The sequence below is a fragment of the Ctenopharyngodon idella genome, chromosome 2 (genome assembly GCF_019924925.1).
Source record: "Ctenopharyngodon idella isolate HZGC_01 chromosome 2, HZGC01, whole genome shotgun sequence".
Classification (NCBI taxonomy): domain Eukaryota; kingdom Metazoa; phylum Chordata; class Actinopteri; order Cypriniformes; family Xenocyprididae; genus Ctenopharyngodon; species Ctenopharyngodon idella.
In genome coordinates, this window is record NC_067221.1 from 2866662 (window position 1) to 2884959 (window position 18298).

At 44.3% G+C, this 18298-nt stretch overlaps 1 protein-coding gene across 1 annotated transcript in view; it reads right to left on the reverse strand.

Annotated features, from left to right (window-relative positions):
* LOC127522225 (uncharacterized) overlaps nt 1-18298 on the reverse strand; it is an 884749-nt gene that overhangs the window by 6321 nt on the left and 860130 nt on the right. Inside the window, exons 97-104 of the mRNA XM_051911962.1 lie at nt 13400-13573; nt 12893-13066; nt 8283-8456; nt 7693-7866; nt 6726-6896; nt 1907-2080; nt 1313-1486; nt 699-869 (exon numbers count right to left, since the gene is read on the reverse strand). Of these exons, the coding sequence (XP_051767922.1) occupies nt 699-869; nt 1313-1486; nt 1907-2080; nt 6726-6896; nt 7693-7866; nt 8283-8456; nt 12893-13066; nt 13400-13573 (1386 nt within the window). The remainder of the gene's footprint in view (nt 1-698; nt 870-1312; nt 1487-1906; nt 2081-6725; nt 6897-7692; nt 7867-8282; nt 8457-12892; nt 13067-13399; nt 13574-18298) is intronic.

Sequence of the window (18298 nt, forward strand, 5' to 3'; positions counted from 1 at the left end):
CGACACAAGCTTCGAAGCCTCGATATCAGGAGTAACATCACTAGAATAAAGCTGCACTTGTGTTCAGTCAACTTGCCTTCAGTGGATCTTATTACAGGCAGATTCTGATCACAGATTTTTAAAATGCACTTGTTCAAAAATTACAGTATGCTGCACCAAAATTAGACATTTTACATTTTGTGAAATACAAACATTAAATTGAAAGCAGTTATGAACAGTCCTGATGTCACAAAAAAAATTTGTTTCACACCAGCAATCAGTAAACATGATCACATTCAGGAGTCGTGTTCAAAAAGAGCATCAATATATACACACTTATATTTAATTTACACAGAATTAACCTGTGAAAGTTAGGAAAGACATCTCTGTGTTTATAGTGCAACTGATTTTTCAGTCTATCACTTATTTGAAGAGTTTTCTAAGCTCTGGAAGAAAACCATTGATCTCCCTCTACAGTAACTGAAATAATTGCTGACCCATGATCAAACTGTCTTAGTCAAATATTTAAAGCTTGATTTCACGTTTTAATTGTGTTTTCAATTTCCTGTTTAATTGTATCACTTTACATTGTCGTGGCTGAGAAAAACTGCTCTGACTCAAATATGTGAGGAAATATTATCAGCTTCAGTAACATTACATTAAAAGTAATGTTACATTAAAAAGTAATGTAATATTTTAAATAAATGAACAATACTCACATCAGTGTGTTGAGTCGACAGTGTTTATCCTGCAGTAGAGCAGCGATCTGATTCACTCGTGTGTCTCCTAGTTCACGTTCACTCAGATTCAGCTCTCTCAGGAGTAACGGGTTTTTACCCACAACTCTCTTCACATACTGACAGGCTTCATCTGCAGCAGCACTCAAAAACCTGCAGAAGAGTCAATTCAGTTCTCAACTAAATGTCTGTTGCATTACAAACATGATTGATAAGATAAAAACTTTATTATTGTTCTAAAGACAAGCTCTAGTTAGTTATTTAGATGTAACACTTTTCTTTGAACATTTAAATACACAAATAAATACTTGAAAACAAAGTATAATACAGTTATTTAAAAAAAATTGTCGAGGTATACCATACTCCAGAATAGCACATATACTGACTCATAATGTCTATTTGACCTGTAGCTTGTATCACAACTAAACTGTGTTGACGATTATCATCATCATGTCAGAACCTGCAGCATCTGATCTGATCTTGATCATTTTGATGCAACAAACTGTCCAGCTTATTGTATAACTAAAATAATATATTTGTTATGAATATTTAGCCTGCATATAACTAATTTTGTTAATTATTTCATCCCGTCTCACCTCAGTGTCTTCAGTTGACAGTTTGGATCCAGTAGTAAATCACTGAGCTCCTTCACTCCTGATTGTCCAGGATAATTTCCTGTGAGATCCAGCTCTATCAGGTGTGAAGGGTTTGATCTCAGAGCTGAAGCCAGAGCTTTATAATCTTCTTCTGTTACACTGCAGTTAGAGAGTCTAGAACAGGAATGAAAACATTCAGCTGATTAATCAGTTAAACCTGAACAACAGAAATCCTTAAAGTGAATTTTATTTTGTTCTTTGTACAAATGTATTAAGTTAGTTGTAAAACCTGACAACTGAATATGGAGACAAACAAAAGGCACATAACTTTAATATGTTTGACATCAACATCACTTTCAAGGTTTCAATTATCTAAAACTGTACAGCTGTGAAAGTTTTTGATCTGAATGATTCACAGCAAGCAACATAAAAATGGTTGAAAAATAAGAAAATTAAAGTTTGGGAATGACCTAATTAAAGTCCAGACTTCAACTCAGACTCATTGTGAGATATTGAGTATAAAAAGTGTTTTAGTTTAAACTGTTAAAGTTATTTCAAGCATTTTGATTCTTGCATGTGAAGAATGTTACTGACCTCAATCTCTCCAGTTTACAGTGTGAATCCTTCAGTACGTCACATAAGTGCTTCACTCCTGTTTTTCCTATTTTATTCCAGCTCAGGTTCAGCTCTCTCAGGTGTGACGGGTTTGATTTCAGAGCTGAAGTAAGGATGACACACTGTTTCTCTGTAATACTGCATCCACTCAGACTGAAGACAGAAAGAGAAAAGTCAATGGCTCAGATTTATGATGATCAACTAACATGTTTAGCTTCATCCAGCAGACTTTTGCTGACAAATAAACAGGGATATCCAGGTGCAGGTAACATGGAAAGACGACACATTGTTCATTTGAATATACTACCAACTGTTACGTGGCTGTGTATAGTTCTTTATTTTAAAGACCCATAGGTGGCATTGAGGTCCTTGATTGGCGGATGCAGCATGATGTCACAGAGTTTCTGGGATAAATGGCGTGGATGGCGACAATGGAGTCTCTCTCGCTGGTCTCTCGCTGGGCTGGTCTCTCGCTCCGCGTTTCCCCTCGCTGCGGTTTCTTTTGAGATTGCATCATCCGCTCTCATTGCTTTCTTGGGGCGTTTAGTTTTTCTTTTGTAATAGTTTGATTTGCATTTTTGATCTTTTCATTGTTTTGTTCGATATGTTTTCTTTATATGGTTAATGTTTAGTTTTAACAGTAACAGGTAGTGGAGTTATTTAAACAGGTCGCTGTTTATTAATGTAGTAAGTATAGTGAAGGAAGCAGAGGCCCGGAAGACTCACTTCTTTTTGTTTTATCGGAAGCCAGGTAAGAACTATTGGTGAGAATAGCCAGGCAGGCGTTCTTTGTTTTTCTTGCTGTTTTTCCCTACCTGTTTACTGTTAATTCTTTTTGCTAATACTTGCCTGATCTTGTTTGTAACATTGTTTACGAATTATTGTTTATTCCTTATTAAACGAGGGCGATTATCGTTCTGAAAATTCGCTATCAGTGTCTGTGGCTCTTACATGTGTGCGGTCCATGCCCTTTATTGGAGTTATTTTATTTAGCGAGCTGTTAACTCGGACATGGGCTGTAACACCGACATTGTAACAATACAAAGGCTGAAATCGTCAATCTATTAATGTTATTTTACACATTCATTTCATATAATCTTTAAGGTTCTTTCGCGCCAATGTCACCCTTGGTTTGATCACTGGGACAAATGTGTTTATGTCGGTTGTTTTCAGACACATTGTTGACTCACTAACACTTTACAATAATCTTTCATTTGTTAACATTAACTACATTAGTTAACATGAACCAATGATGGACAATACTAGTACAGCAATTAATAACCTTAATGTAAGTTTCAACATTTACTAATACAGTTTTAAATACAAATGTTTTTTGTTAACATTAGTTAATCCACTGTGAACGAACATGAACAATGAATAATTGTATAAACTAACATTAACAGATTAATGAATAAAAGTATTTTCTTAAGCAGAAGACAATCATACAAGTTTTGGAAAAGGTGGTTCATTTGCTTTAGTGCTGCACTGTGAGGCAGTGTCACGTCTGTTCTACTAAACATAAACTAAACATGTTAGTTTAGTTTATGTTTTTATGCCTTTTATTTTGTATAATTCTCACAGTCTTGCTCCTCATGTGATCTTGCCATGTGCTCCCCTCATGTTCTGATTGGTTCCTTGTTTCATGTGTCACATTTTCATTGGTTCATTGTGTTCAGGTGTTTCTTGTTTGTTCATTAGTGTCTATGTGTAAATATAGCCCTCCTGTTATCATTGTCTTTTGTCTGGATTTGTTCCCTGTAAATGTTGTTGGTGAGGTTTATGTTCATGTTCCTTAGTCAAGTCTTTCTTTGTTATTTTAATTTTGTTTATGTTTATTTGAATAAAGTAGTGGTAGTGAGATGAAGCTTCATGAAGCTTTGAAGCTTTTCAGACAGATGTGTTGAAAAGTGGTTAATTTCTCGAGGCTTCTAATGCACACAGAGACACATGCTGATCAATGGAAATATGGTGCAGGAAAAAACTTGTCAGGAGTGTGACAGCGCCAAAATGTGTGTTACATGGTTCATGATACATTAACATACACAAATAAATAAATAAATAATTAGTTCTGTGAAGTATTTATGTTCAGTGCTGTTTCATGTTTCATAATTTTGTAACTGGGCAATGCTTTTGTTGAATATACGAGAAAAAACAAAGTTCTTTAAACCGGTGGACTGGACAGAGAGAAGTGGAAGTGCTTGTGTAACACGAGAGGGGAAAAAAACACATTCTGCCAAAAGTGAACCTGTTACGTCCAGTGGACGTATTTGTAATATGTTTGATTATGGGGAGAGTTTTTATATTTGTTGAGCATGTCATCCCTGCGTTCCATTCGGAAGGGCTCATCCCTATGCCCTAATCCCTTTCAAAGGGTTTACCCTCCGGAGTGAGAGCTTCGAAGGGATGAAGGATATAGGGGTAAAAAAAAACTCTTTTTTTGGAACGCACTTCTGCGTCATCTTAACGAGACAATCAAGGAAGAGAAGATTGTGCAAGCTGCGCCCTTTGTTTAACGTTAGTTTATTTATTTTTGGTTTATCGCACCATATTGTATATGTATTTGAAACATTTGAATGGACTGATAAAAGGAGCTGTAAAGTATTTTTGTTGAAGTACAATGTCATTTTGACCATAATAATGTACCAAATCTAACTCGTATAAATATTTCAGTAGTATAGAAAAATACTATACATACATTTATAGGTAGAATCTAACTCCTAACCTCCTGTACCCATTCTGTGACGTCAAAGAACTTCCCTGTGCAAAGGATCATGGGGGCCCGAGGTGTCCATCAGTTGTACCCTTCGAAATCCTTCATTCCAAAGGGCCCTTTGAAGTGGCCAGTTTTGAGCACTTCAGTTTGGAACGACTCTTCTATATGGCGGCCATGATTATTTTCACTCCGAAGTGCCCTTTGGAGGGTGATATATCCCGTTTGGAATGCACCGCATGTGTTGTGTGCGTGCTCTTCTCTCTCTCTCTCCCTCTCTCTCCTGTCTGTCTCCTTTGCAGATTGCTAATTGAGTTCCACCTGATGCTCATCAGATTCCAAACGCTATAACAGAGTGGAGAAACAATGCTGGAGTCCTGACGGAACGTGCTTCTTTTCCCTGATCTAGAATTGTAGTGTATTTTTTTCTCTTGTGTGAGTTCAGGTATAGAACTAAATGCATTCTTGCTCTGCTCTTTTGGATGAGTTGCGTAACCACTTGCTATGAGAGAGCGTGTGAACGCTGTTTTTTTTTGGTTGATCTTATGTTATCAATATTTTGTTTTCACTCTTAATTTGTGTAAATATTTTGTTTTCAATTCGGAAGCTGTAGGGAGAGGGTGACATTTCCTTTAAACTTGAATTTTGCTCATGTTTATGTTAGACAGGGAGCAAGGTAAGACTTTTGTTGTTTGTTTTCTTTTGTATAGGTTAGTTAATGCTACCCTTGTCAGTTAGAAAGTTTTTGTTTGTTGTGTTGACCTGGCCCTCTCCTGAAGATTTGCTTCCTTTTTCTTTCTTTCTTTTTGTTGAGGCTAGTTTTGAATTGTTATTAAATAGTTATTTTTGCTTAATTTGGTGTTTTGTGGCTTTTCTGGATCAGGGGATTTAAGTGACCATCAGTCATTTTCATTTTATTTTTATTTTATTAACAATAATTTTTATTCCTCCTATACCCCTAGACAAACTGGATGTTTGGTAACAAAACCCCTTCTTGAAGCACTTCACTCAAACAAGGCTTCAAAGTTTACCGGTGACGTCATTTCACTAAAACAATACAAGCCTCGATACGGAGCTCCGGTGGGAAGAACCTGATGTTCTCGACACAAGCTTCGAAGCCTCGGTATCAGGAGTAACATCACTAGAATAAAGCTGCACTTGTGTTCAGTCAACTTGCCTTCGGTGGATCTTATTACAGGCAGATACTGATCACAGATTTTTAAAATGCACTTGTTCAAAAGTTACAGTTTATGCTGCACCAAAATTAGACATTTTACATTTTGTGAAATGCAAACTGAAAGCAGTTATGAACAGTTCTGATGTCACAAACTTTGTTACACACCAGCAATCAGTAAACATGATCACATTCAGCAGTCGTGTTTAAAAAGAGCAATCAATATGTGAGATTCTAAGAACATCCTGTGCCTGTTTTTCTCTGTCTCTGTATCTCTGTCTAGGCATTGCGTCATGCTTAGAGAACATGTTGCTTTTCTTAGAGTAGTGTACAATCCCTACTTATTGTATTTATGCTGAGTTGTCATTTTCACTTCCTATATTTTCAAATATATATTGACCCTCTGGCCGAATAAACTTTGTATCTTGGTTGAACTGCTCTCTCTGTGTCTGAGTCTTCCATTTGATACCCTGGTACCAGCTTTTCTGTGCTAGATCGCTCAACATGAACAGATCTTCTTGAATTGTATTATTAAGTTGAATTATTAGATTCTAACACAATATATACACACTTATATTTAATTTACACAGAATTAACCTGTGAAAGACATCTCTGTGTTTATAGAGGAGCTGTTTTTTCAATCTCACTTATTTGAAGAGTTTTCTAAGCTCTGGAAGAAAACCATTGTTCTCCCTCTACAGTAACACAAATAATTAAACTATTAATTAAATATTTAAAGCTTGATGTCACATTTAAATTGCATGTTTTTAATTTTTCTGTTTAATTGTATTACTTTACACTGTTGAGGCTGAGAAAAAAAACTGCTCAATGAAATATGTGAGGAAACATTATCAGCTTCAGTAACATTACAATTAAAAGTACTGTAATATTTTAAATAAATGAACAATACTCACATCAGTGTGTTGAGTCGACAGTGTTTATCCTGCAGTAGAGCAGTGATTTGATTCACTCGTGTGTCTCCTAGTTCATGTTCACTCAGATTCAGCTCTGTCAGGAGTAACAGGTTTTTACCCACAACTCTCTTCACATACTGACAGGCTTCATCTGCAGCAGCACTCAAAAACCTGCAGAAGAGTTAATTCAGTTCTCAACTAAATGTCTGTTGCATTACAAACATAATTGATAAGATAAAGTTAATTATTGTTCTGAAGACAAGCTCTGGTTAGTTATTTAGTTGTAACACTTTTCTTTGAACATTTAAATACACAAATAAATATATATATACTTGAAAACAAAGTCCAATAGAGTTATTTAAAAGAAACTAGAGCGACACTCAGTCCTAAAGCAAATTCGTAAGAACAGAAATGTCCCAGAGCAGAAGGGCAAAAGCTCACTAGATCATGATTTTCAGTATGAATACAGAGTGTGAAATTAAGGCCTCAAGATCTTTCTGGCTTTTAAGCAGGAGGAGTGAGAAACATCAGCAGAGAAAACTGGCTTGTGAAACTGCATGTTTGTGAACATCTGGAGACTCACAGACCTGCTGTAGAGATACAGTGAATCTGGACTTGATGGAAAACAATTGTGTTCAGAAAACAATTTGACTCAAAGATTATCTAGAATTTTTACTGAGAACTGTGCACAAAAACAAAATTGTGCATGTTAATTGTCAAGGTATACCATACTCCAGAATAGCACATATACTGACCCATAATGTCTATTTGACCTGTAGCTTGTACCACAACTAAACTGTGTTGACGGTTATCATCATCATGTCAGAACACGCAGCATCTGATCTGATCTTGATCATTTTGATGCAACAAACTGTCCAGCTTATTGTATAACTAAAATAATATATTTGTTATGAATATTTAGCCTGCATATAACTAATTTTGGTAATTATTTCCATCCTCATCTCACCTCAGTGTCTTCATTTGACAGTTTGGATCCTGTAGTAAATCACTGAGCTGCTTCACTCCTGATTGTCCAGGATCATTTCCTGTGAGATCCAGCTCTATCAGGTGTGAAGGGTTTGATCTCAGAGCTGAAGCCAGAACTTTATAACCTTCTTCTGTTAAACTGCAGTTAGAGAGTCTAGAACAGGAATGAAAACATTCAGCTGATTAATCAGTTAAACCTGAACAATAGAAATCCTCAGAGAGAATTTTATTTTGTTCTTTGTACAAATGTATTGAAAGCTAGTTGCAAAAACTGACAACTGAAAATGGAGGCAAACAAAGACACAGAGAACTTTTAATATGTTAGACATCAACATCACTTTCAAGATTTCAATTATCTAAAACTGTAGAGCTGTGAAAGTCTTTGATCTGAATGATTCACAACAAGCAATCTGAAAATATTCTAAAAAAAAATTAGAAAATTAAATTTTGGGAATGGCCCAATTAAAGTCCAGACTTCAAGTATAAAGTATAAAGTGAGTATAAAGTATAAAAACTGAGTATAAAGTGTTTTAGGAATTTTGATTCTTGTATGTGAAGAATGTTACTGACCCCAATCTCTCCAGTTTACAGTGTGAATCCTTCAGTATGTCACATAAGTGCTTCACTCCTGTATTTCCTAGTTTATTCACACTGAGGTCCAGCTCTCTCAGGTGTGACGGGTTTGATCTTACAGCTGAAGTCATGATGACACACTGTTTCTCAGTAATACTGCATCTAAACAGACTGAAGACAGAGAAATAACAATAGTTCACATCTATGATGATCATCTTATTGAAGAGCTTCAGCAGCATTTAGTTTCCAATAGTCTGTTTTGAAACCCAGTTACACTAGTTCCCTTTCAGTCGGTCATGTTCGACGTACGTCAGTAGTTACCGACGAATTGGGATATCGCTAGAGAGCCCTATCTGCTTCGAGTAAACTTACAACAAGCCAATGGAATTGGCGTGCAATATTTGCATAATGCACACCGCCCCCGCCAGGTGGTATAAATAGAGGAGCAGATGCCATCGCACTCTGTCTTTTGCTTCGGAGCCAACTGTGGTGTTCCTTCCTTGGTTAACTCAGCTATTGACTAACTCAACAAAGCCTGAAGAGTTTTCAGTGGTCTTGTGTTGGTGTTATGGCACTTTACAGCGAGGTCGCGAGCTGCAGAGGAGCCTGAGCTGTGTGCTCTCAACTGCTGTTTTTACAGCACATTTTCAAACACTCACCTGTCTCTGACGGTTGCGATTTGGGCCGGTTCCCTGCTTTGTGATCGGGGAGTGGTGTACCCGATCACATTGCGACTGATCCCTGTGTGCTTCGGCACAAGATCAGAGCTGATTTATCTTTTAAAAGAGCTTCACAGACGAACCCTGCATCTTTTTCAAGATGTCATTTGGTCTGTGCGTTACTGGATGCAGTCGTTCCCTGGTCCACGCTGACGGTCACAATCGCTGCATCACATGTCTGGGCGTTCAGCATGCTGAAGCAGCTTTTGTGGATAGTTCATGTTCTTAATGTGGGAACATGACTATCTCAGTGTTGAGATCGAGACTCTCGTTCCTTGGTTCTCAAGGAGCGGGGGTCCCCTCCCCTATGCCCCATTCCGCCGTTTTATCTGGCTTCGGCCGGGGTGACAGTGCATCGGTGTGTAGGCAGGGCGATTTGAGGATTACGGTCAGGGCTTCCCCGCCGAGCTCCGCGGCCCCCTGCCCCCTGCCCCCTCTGCAACACTGCAGCCTGTTGTGCTGCCGATGGATTGTCCTGGTCCCTCTATGGAGCGGCCAGCCGTGTCCTTCGGCGCGCCTGCGGATGATCAGATGTCAATCGCGGCATCGGAAGGTGAGCAGGAGTCCTCGGGAGATGAAGACTCGGCTGCGTTGCCTCCCTCCGGGACGGTAGCGTTGCACAAGGCCGAGAAGGTCGGGCTCATGTGGAATCCTGCACCGCGTCCCGAACCATCTCGGCTAGATCATTGGTATCTCGGGGCGGCCCGCGCTGGTCCTCAGCGTCTCGCCCCAGTGCCATTCTTCCCGGAAGTGCATAACGAGGTGACCAAGTCCTGGCGAGCGCCCTATAGCGTTCGTGCAGGGCTGGTCCCTCCTCTGCCTTCACCACTTTGGATGGCGGAGAGGCCAAGGGGTACGCTGAGATCCCCCTAGTCGAGTGGTCCGTTGCGATGCAGCTGTGTCCAACGACCGCCGGCTGGCGTGGTAAACCGCGTCTCCCATCCCGGGCCTGTAAATTCTCCTCAGGTTTGACGGAGAAAGCTTACAGAGCCTGTGGACAGGCCGCCTCCGCTCTGCATGCCATGGCCCCTTTGCAGGTATATCAGGCAAAAGTGCCCATGGATATGTCCCAGGGTGGCCTTGACCAACAGCTGCTTGGGGAGCTGCGTGCCGCCACTGACGAAAGTAATGGCACTACGCTACGCTCCCGCCGCATGACACAACTCGCCCGCCATCTCTTGCTATGGAGTCAGAAGCATCTGAGGTCGCTTCATGCCATTCATGTCCCAGGTGTGCTCAACCGTGCAGCCGACAAGCTCTCACGGCAGCTTTCGCTTCTGGGCGAATGGAGACTCCATCCCCAGGTGGTCCAGCTGATTTGGCAGCGCTTCAGCGAGGCACAGGTAGATTTGTTTGCCTCCCCGGAGACTACCTACTGCCAGTTGTTTTATGCCCTGACCGGCGGCACACTCGGCACAGATGCTCTGGCACACAGCTGGCCCCGGGGCCTACGCAAGTATGCGTTTCCCCCAGTGAGCCTTCTCGCACAGCTCCTGTGCAAAGTCAGGGAGGACGAGGAGCAGGTCTTGCTAGTGGCTCCATATTGGCCCACTCTGACCTGGTTTTCGGATCTGACGCTCCTCGTGGCAACACCTCCCTGGCCCATTCCTTTGAGGAAGGACCTTCTGACTCAGAGACGGGGCACCCTCTGGCACCCATGTCCCGACCTGTGGAAACTCCATGTGTGGTCCCTGGACGGGACGCAGAGGTTCTAAGTGATCTCCCGCAAGCGGTTGTAGACACTATCACTTCCGCTAGAGCTCCTTCAACTAGGAACCTCTATGCGTTGAAGTGGAACCTGTTCGTCGAATGGCGTTCCTCTCACCGAGAGGACCCCTGATCATGTTCGATCAGATCTGTGCTCTCCTTCCTGCAAGAGGGCTTGGAGCAATGGCTGTCTCCCTCCACCCTCAAGGTGTATGTTGCCGCTATTGCCGCACATCACGACACAGTCGATGGTAAGTCTTTGGGGAAGCACGATCTGATCGTCAGGTTCCTGAGGGGGGTGAGGAGACTAAATCCGCCTCGCCCTCCCTCTGTACCCTCTTGGGATCTTACCCTGGTACTTATATCTCTCCGGGGTCATCCCTTCGAGCCTTTGCAATCAGTCGAGTTACAAGTACTGTCCCTTAAGACCGTCCTCCTGGTTGCATTGGCCTCGCTCAAGAGGGTAGGGGACCTGCACGCATTTTCGGTTGACGAATCGTGCCTGGAATTTGGGCCCGGTGACTCTCACATTATCCTGAGACCCCGGCCTGGATATGTGCCCAAGGTTCCTACCAGTCCCTTCAGAGATCAGGTAGTGAACCTGCAAGCGCTGCCTTCGGAGGAGGCAGACCCAGCCCTAGCTTTGCTCTGTCCCGTCCGCGCTCTGCGCCTGTACGTGGACAGAATGTGAAGTTTCAGGACCTCAGATCAGCTCTTTGTCTGTTACGGAGGCCAGCAGAAGGGAAAGGCTGTCTCCAAGCAGAGGATGGCCCACTGGATAGTGGACGCCAGCGCCTTGGCTTATAAGTCCCAAGGCGTGCCTTGCCTGCTCGGGTTGAGAGCCCACTCCACCAGAGGAGTGGCCTCTTCCTGGGCGCTGGCGCATGGCGCCTCGCTAACAGATATCTGTAGAGCTGCGGGCTGGGCGACAGCAGCCGGTAGACGCGAAGAGCCCGTTCTAGTGTCGGCTTGCAATGCCACTCCCGCCCCCTGGGCCGGATACGTGCATCCCTTACTCCAGTCGAGTTCCCCGCTTGGCGAACCCTGTCGAGTTCCTCCGCCTCCCCTTGCAGCTCGGACATTGCGGAGTGTCTGATGCCAGGCCAAACGTCCGTCACCGACGTTGATGTTTGGCTGGGTGCCATATGTCGCGACCCCTCCACGTGAGTGGTCCCATACGTGTATTGTCCATGGTCAACTCCCCACAGTGAGCCTGTGTCTTTCCCTTAACAGAGCCAGCTCTGCTGTCACCTGTCAGATGAGTCTCCCCCTATGCTTAGGCTGGAGCCATCCCAGGGACTCCATATGCGTACTGCCCACGGCCAATCCATATGTGTATTCTCCACGTAAATTCCTCCCCTGCAGGGTAAGTTGTGGCCTCCGCAGCGTCCCCTACGATTTCGCTTTCCCAGTGTTGTCTAAGTCTTACTGTAGTGGGTCTTGCGGAACAGCAGTAGGCTCTCTCGGCGTTAGCTCGCCCCCTTCTCCACCCCACTGGTGCGCCGGGTGGCTAGAGCTTGCACTGGGCGCTGGAAGGGGTCTGTAACTGTGGTGTTTTATTTGGGATCAAAAATTCATCGGTCACTACTGACATACGTCGAACGTGACCGACTGAAAGGGAACGTCTCGGTTACGTATGTAACCCTCGCTCCCTGAAGGAGGGAACGGAGATGTACGTCCCGTCGCCACAGTTCCTGTGCCCTCGCTGTAGTGTGGACACCAGTTGTCTCCTCAGCGAAAAACAGAGTGCGATGGCATCTGCTCCCCTATTTATACCACCTTGCGGGGGCGGTGCGCATTATGCAAATATCGGCTTGTTGTACGTTTACTCGAAGCAGATAGGGCTCTCTAGCGATATCCCAATTCGTCAGTCACTACTGACGTACGTCTCCGTTCCCTCCTTCAGGGAACGAGGGTTACATACGTAACCGAGACGTTCTGTGTGCTGAAGATACTGTTTCTTCTCTTTCATTTTAACCATTTATTTGATGTCTCTATTCTTTATTCTCTGTTGAAAAGGCAGATTTCTGCATATCTATTTAACTAGATTTACCAAAAAATGTGACCAACAAGAAAATCCAGAAAGTGCACTGCTATAAAGAATGAAACATAAGCTCTGCTGTCTTAAAATAAATAAACTTCAATCACACTGTAACTGCTGTACAGTATAATGATACTAACTCCAGTTTCTCCAGCTTAAATTGTGGGTTCATCAGTAGATCACTGAGGTTTTTCACTCCAGAGTCTCCTAGTTTAATCCCCCACAGGTCCAGCTCTCTCAGGTGTGAAGGGTTTGATTTCAGAGCTGAAGTCAGGATGACACACTGTTTCTCTGTAATACTGGATCCACTCAGACTGAAGACAGAGAAATAACAATAGTTCACATCTACGATGATCATCTTATTGAAGAGCTTCAGCAGCATTTAGTTTCCAATAGTCTGTTTTGAAACCCAGTTACACTAGTTCTGTGTGTTGAAGGTACTGTTTCTTCTCTTTCATTTTAACTATTTATTCTCTGTCAAAAAGACAGATTTCTGTATATCTATTTAACTAGATTCACCAAAAAATGTGACCAATAAGAAAATCCAGAAAGTGCACTGCTATAAAGAATGAAACATAAGCTCTGCTGTCTTAAAATAAATAAACTTCAATCACACTGTAACTGCTGTACAGTATAATGATACTAACTCTACTTTCTCCAGCTTGAATTGTGGGTTCATCAGTAGATCACTGAGGTTTTTCACTCCAGAGTCTCCTAGTTCATTCCTGCTCAGGTCCAGCTCTCTCAGGTGTGACGGGTTTGATTTCAGAGCTGAAGTCAGGATGACACACTGTTTCTCTGTAATACTGCATCTACACAGACTGAAGACAGAAAGAGAAAATGACTCAAATCCATGTTCAGTTCATGTTTGAGTTAAATTAATCATGAATGAATGTCATACAGTCACTAATAAACCTGTAAAAACATGGAAATTAATTATATAAACGAACAAATTAAGACAGGAGCATTTGAGGATACTAGTTACAATCCAAGTGTGGATCCATCCTCACTCCTAAAAATAACTGAATTTATCATTGTAGATTAATATAGAACCAAAAAATTAAAGGTGCAGTATGTAATAATTTTGTCTGCTAGAGGTCGCTAGAAGCCTATTCAAAACAAAGGCATAGCTTGATGATGCCAAGTTCGAGAGTGGAATCTTGGGACATGTGGTCTCCATCTCAACGGACGGTGCAAAAGAATCGGGATAGGACTCGGGAAGAAATCATGTTCATGGATGTGATTCTTAACGTTACTGTAGTATGAAGCAGAGCAGGACCGAGTGTTGTGGGAGCTGAACGAAGACGCTGGAGCGATTGCGCAACATGCCTCACGAGCAGCAAAACTTTTATTATGACACAGTTTAAAACGTATTGTATGATGGAGAAAATTCTGTATTACTGTTATTAAAAATTAAGCTGCATCTGATTATGCTATGTTAGCTATTTGACAAAATAGTGTTTTTCTCTGAGGCATGATAAAGCATGGTACTCACAAAAAATCAAGAAGGTGTTGAGCTATATAACAACAATTAGTTTTCTGTCTATCAGTATATCAAAACAGTTTTCCCTTGTCTATTAAAACTTGTAATATATTAAAGCGTCTTTTGTGTTTCCTTGGTTTCTACAAAATAAAACCGGAAACCAAGGGTTAACGCAGGTATGACGCAATTAAGAGGCGACTCCTCAAACGTCCCGGAGCCTTGGTTAAACTAAAAATTTAAACTCTTAGTTCTGTCTGTTCATTGTTCTGTCGTTTATGTTGAAGTGGTTGTGTTTTATCTCTCTTACATGTTAGATTTGTGATTAAAGACAGTGTTATTGTATTCTCCATCGTCATGAGCTTCATTACAACCAGCCATTCATGACACATACAAACCCATTAACTGATACCATTTCTGAATCTTTCTTCAGATGGAGATGCAGTGCTACAAATGATGTAACTTGTGCCCCGTTGTCTTAAAATAAACTAAACGGTAAATACAGTATAATGATACTAACTCTAGATTCTCCAGCTTGAATTGTGGGTTCATCAGTAGATCACTGAGGTTTTTCACTCCAGAGTCGCCTAGTTCATTCCGGCTCAGGTCCAGATCTCTCAGGTGTGACGGGTTTGATTTCAGAGCTGAAGTCAGAGCAGAACAACCTTCATCTGTCAGATCACAGTATCTTAACCTACATTAGAAAAAAGAGAGAGTTGAATATAAGACGGGAGAAAACGTCTCGGTTACGTATATAACCCTCGTTCCCTGAAAGAGGGAATGGTGACATACGTCAATAGTGGCTGGCGAATTGGGATATCGCTAGAGAGTCCTATCTGCTTCGAGTAAACTTACAACAAGCCAATGGAATTGGCGTGCGATATTTGCATAGTGCGCACCGTCCCCGTCAGGTGGTATAAATAGGGAAGCAGATGCCATCGCACTCTGTTTTTCGCTGAGGAGACAGCGAGGGCACAGGAACTGTGGCGATGGGACATACGTCTCCGTTCCCTCCTTCAGGGAACGAGGGTTACATACGTAACCGAGACATTCCCTTTCAGTGGGTCACGTTCGACGTACGTCAGTAGTGACCGATGAATTGGGATCCCAAATAAAACGCCACAGTTACAGACCCCTTCCAGCGCCAAGCGCAAGCTCTAGCCACCCGGCACATCAGTTACAGACCCCTTCCAGCGCCCAGCGCAAGCTCTAGCCACCCGGCACATCAGTGGGGCGGAGAAGGGAGCAAGCTTACACTGAGAGAGTCTACTGCTGTTCCGCAAGACCCACTACAGTAAGACTTAGACAACACTGAGGAAGCAAACCCATAGGGGACGCTGCGGAGGCCACAACTTACCCTGCAGGGGAGGAATTTACGTGGAGATACACATATGGACTGGCCGTGGGCAGTACGCATATGGAGTCCCTGGGATGGCTCCAGCCTAGAGATAGGGGGAGACTCATCTGACAGGTGACAGCAGAGCTGGCTCCGCTAAGGGAAAGACATGGGCTCACCGTGGGGAGTTAACCATGGATAATACACATATGGGACCACTCACGTGGAGGGATCACGACATATGGCACCCAGCCAAACATCAACGTTGGTGACGGACGTTTGGCCTGGCATCAGACACTCCGCAATGTTCGAGCCGCAAGGGGAGGCGGAGGAACTCGACAGGATTCACCAAGCGGGGAACTCCACTGGAGTAATGGATGCACATATCCAGCCCAGGGGGCGGGAGTGGCATTGCAAGCCGACACTAGAACGGGCTCTTTGCGTCTACCGGCTGCTGGAAATGAGTACACGGGAAGATACTGGTTCCACACGAAGGCTATAGAATCTAGTGAATGTGTTGGGTGTCGCCCAGCCCGCAGCTCTACAGATATCTGTCAGCGAGGCGCCGTGCGCCAGCGCCCAGGAAGAGGCCACTTCCTTAGTGGAGTGGGCTCTCAACCTGAGCGAGCAAGGCACGCCTTGGGACTTATAAGCCAAGGCGATGGCATCCACTATCCAGTGAGCCATCCTCTGCTTGGAGACAGCCTTTCCCTTCTGCTGGCCTCCGTAACAGACAAAGAGCTGATCTGAGGTCCTAAAGCTTTGCGTTCTATCCACGTACAGGCACAGAGTGCGGACGGGACAGAGCAAAGCCAGGGCTGGGTCTGCCTCATTTGAAGGCAGCACTTGCAGGTTCACTACCTGATCTCTGAAGGGAGTGGTAGGAACCTTGGGCACATATCCAAGTCGGGGTCTCAGGATGACATGAGAGTCACAGGGCCCGAATTCCAGGCATGATTCGTTGACTGAAAATGCGTGCAGGTCCCCTACCCTCTTTACCGAGGCCAATGCAACCAGGAGGACGGTCTTAAGGGACAGTACTTTTAACTCCACTGATTGCAAAGGCTCGAAGGGATGACCCCGGAAAGATGTAAGAACCAGGAGAGATCCCAAGAGGGTATAGAGGAACGGCGAGGCGGATTTAGTCTCCTCACCCCCCTCAGGAACCTGACGATCAGGTCGTGCTTCCCCAACGACTTACCTTCAACTGCATCGTGATGTGCGGCAATAGCGGCAACATACACCTTGAGGGTGGAGGGAGACAGCCTTCGCTCCAAGCCCTCTTGCAGGAAGGAGAGCACAGACCTGACCGAACATGATCGGGGGTCCTCTCAGTGAGAGTGGGCCAATACGGAGCTACTAACAAGACCTGCTCCTCATCCTCCCTGACTTTGCACAGGAGCTGTGCGAGAAGGCTCACTGGGGGAAACACATATTTGCGTAGACCCCGGGGCCAGCTGTGTTCCAGAGCATCCGTGCCGAGCATGCCGTCGGTCAGGAAATAAAACAACTGGCAGTAGGCAGTGTCCGGGGAGGCAAACAGATCTATCTGTGCGGCCCCGAAGCGCTGCCAAATCAGCTGGACCACCTAGGGATGGAGTCTCCATTCGCCCGGAAGCGGAGGCTGCCGTGAGAGCTCATCAGCTGCACGGTTGAGCACGCCTGGGACATGAATGGCATGAAGCGACCTCAGATGCTTCTGACTCCATAGCAAGAGATGGCGGGCGAGTTGCGACTTGCAGTGGGAGCGTAGATCACCCTGATGGTTGATGTATGCAACAGCCGCAGTGCTGTCCGAGCAGACCAGTACATGCTTGTCTGTCAGCAGCTCCTTGAAGCAGCTCAGTGCAAGACGTACTGCAAGGAACTCGAGGCAATTGATATGCCAATGCAGTTGAGGCCCCCTCCACAGACCCGACACTGCATGCCCGTTGTACTTGGCACCCCACCCTGTGGCAGAGGCATCTGTGTGGACCACAGCATGTCTGGACACTTGTTCGAGGGGAATTCCAGCCCGCAGGAACGAAGGGTCTAACCACTTGGTGAGAGTGCGACGGCAGTTCTGTGTCACGGGGACACGGAACGTACCGCGCTGCCACGCCCATCTCGGGACCCGGCCGTGGAGCCAGTGTTGAAGCAGCCTCATATGAAGCAATCCGAGCGGCGTGACTGCGGCTGCGGATGCCATATGCCCCAGGAGCCTCTGAAAGAGTTTCAGTGGGGCCGCTGTCCTGCGCTTGAGCGTACTCAGGCAGTTCAACACTGACTGGACGTGCTCCTCGGTGAGGCGCGCTGTCTGGGTGACCGAGTCCAGTTCCATACCGAGATAAGAGATCCTCTGCCTGGGGGAGAGTTTGCTCTTGTCCCAAATGACCCGAAGACCCAACCGGCTGAGGTGAGCTAACACTATGTCCCTGTGTTCGCACAACTTCTCCCGCGGGCTGGCCAGAATGAGCAAGTCGTCGAGGTAGTTGAGGATGCGAACGCCTTGTTCCTTGAGCGGAACAATGGCCGTCTCCGCAACCTTCGTGTAGACGCGGGGCGACAGGGCCAGCCTGAAGGGTAGGACCTTGTACTGATATGCCCGACCCTCGAACGCAAACCGTAGAAAGGGTCTGTGTCAAGGCAGAATAAAGACATGAAAGTACGCATCCTTTGGGTCGATCGCTGCAAACCAATCCTGGGGATGGATGCATTCGAAAATGCGTCTCTGCGTAAGCATCTTGAACG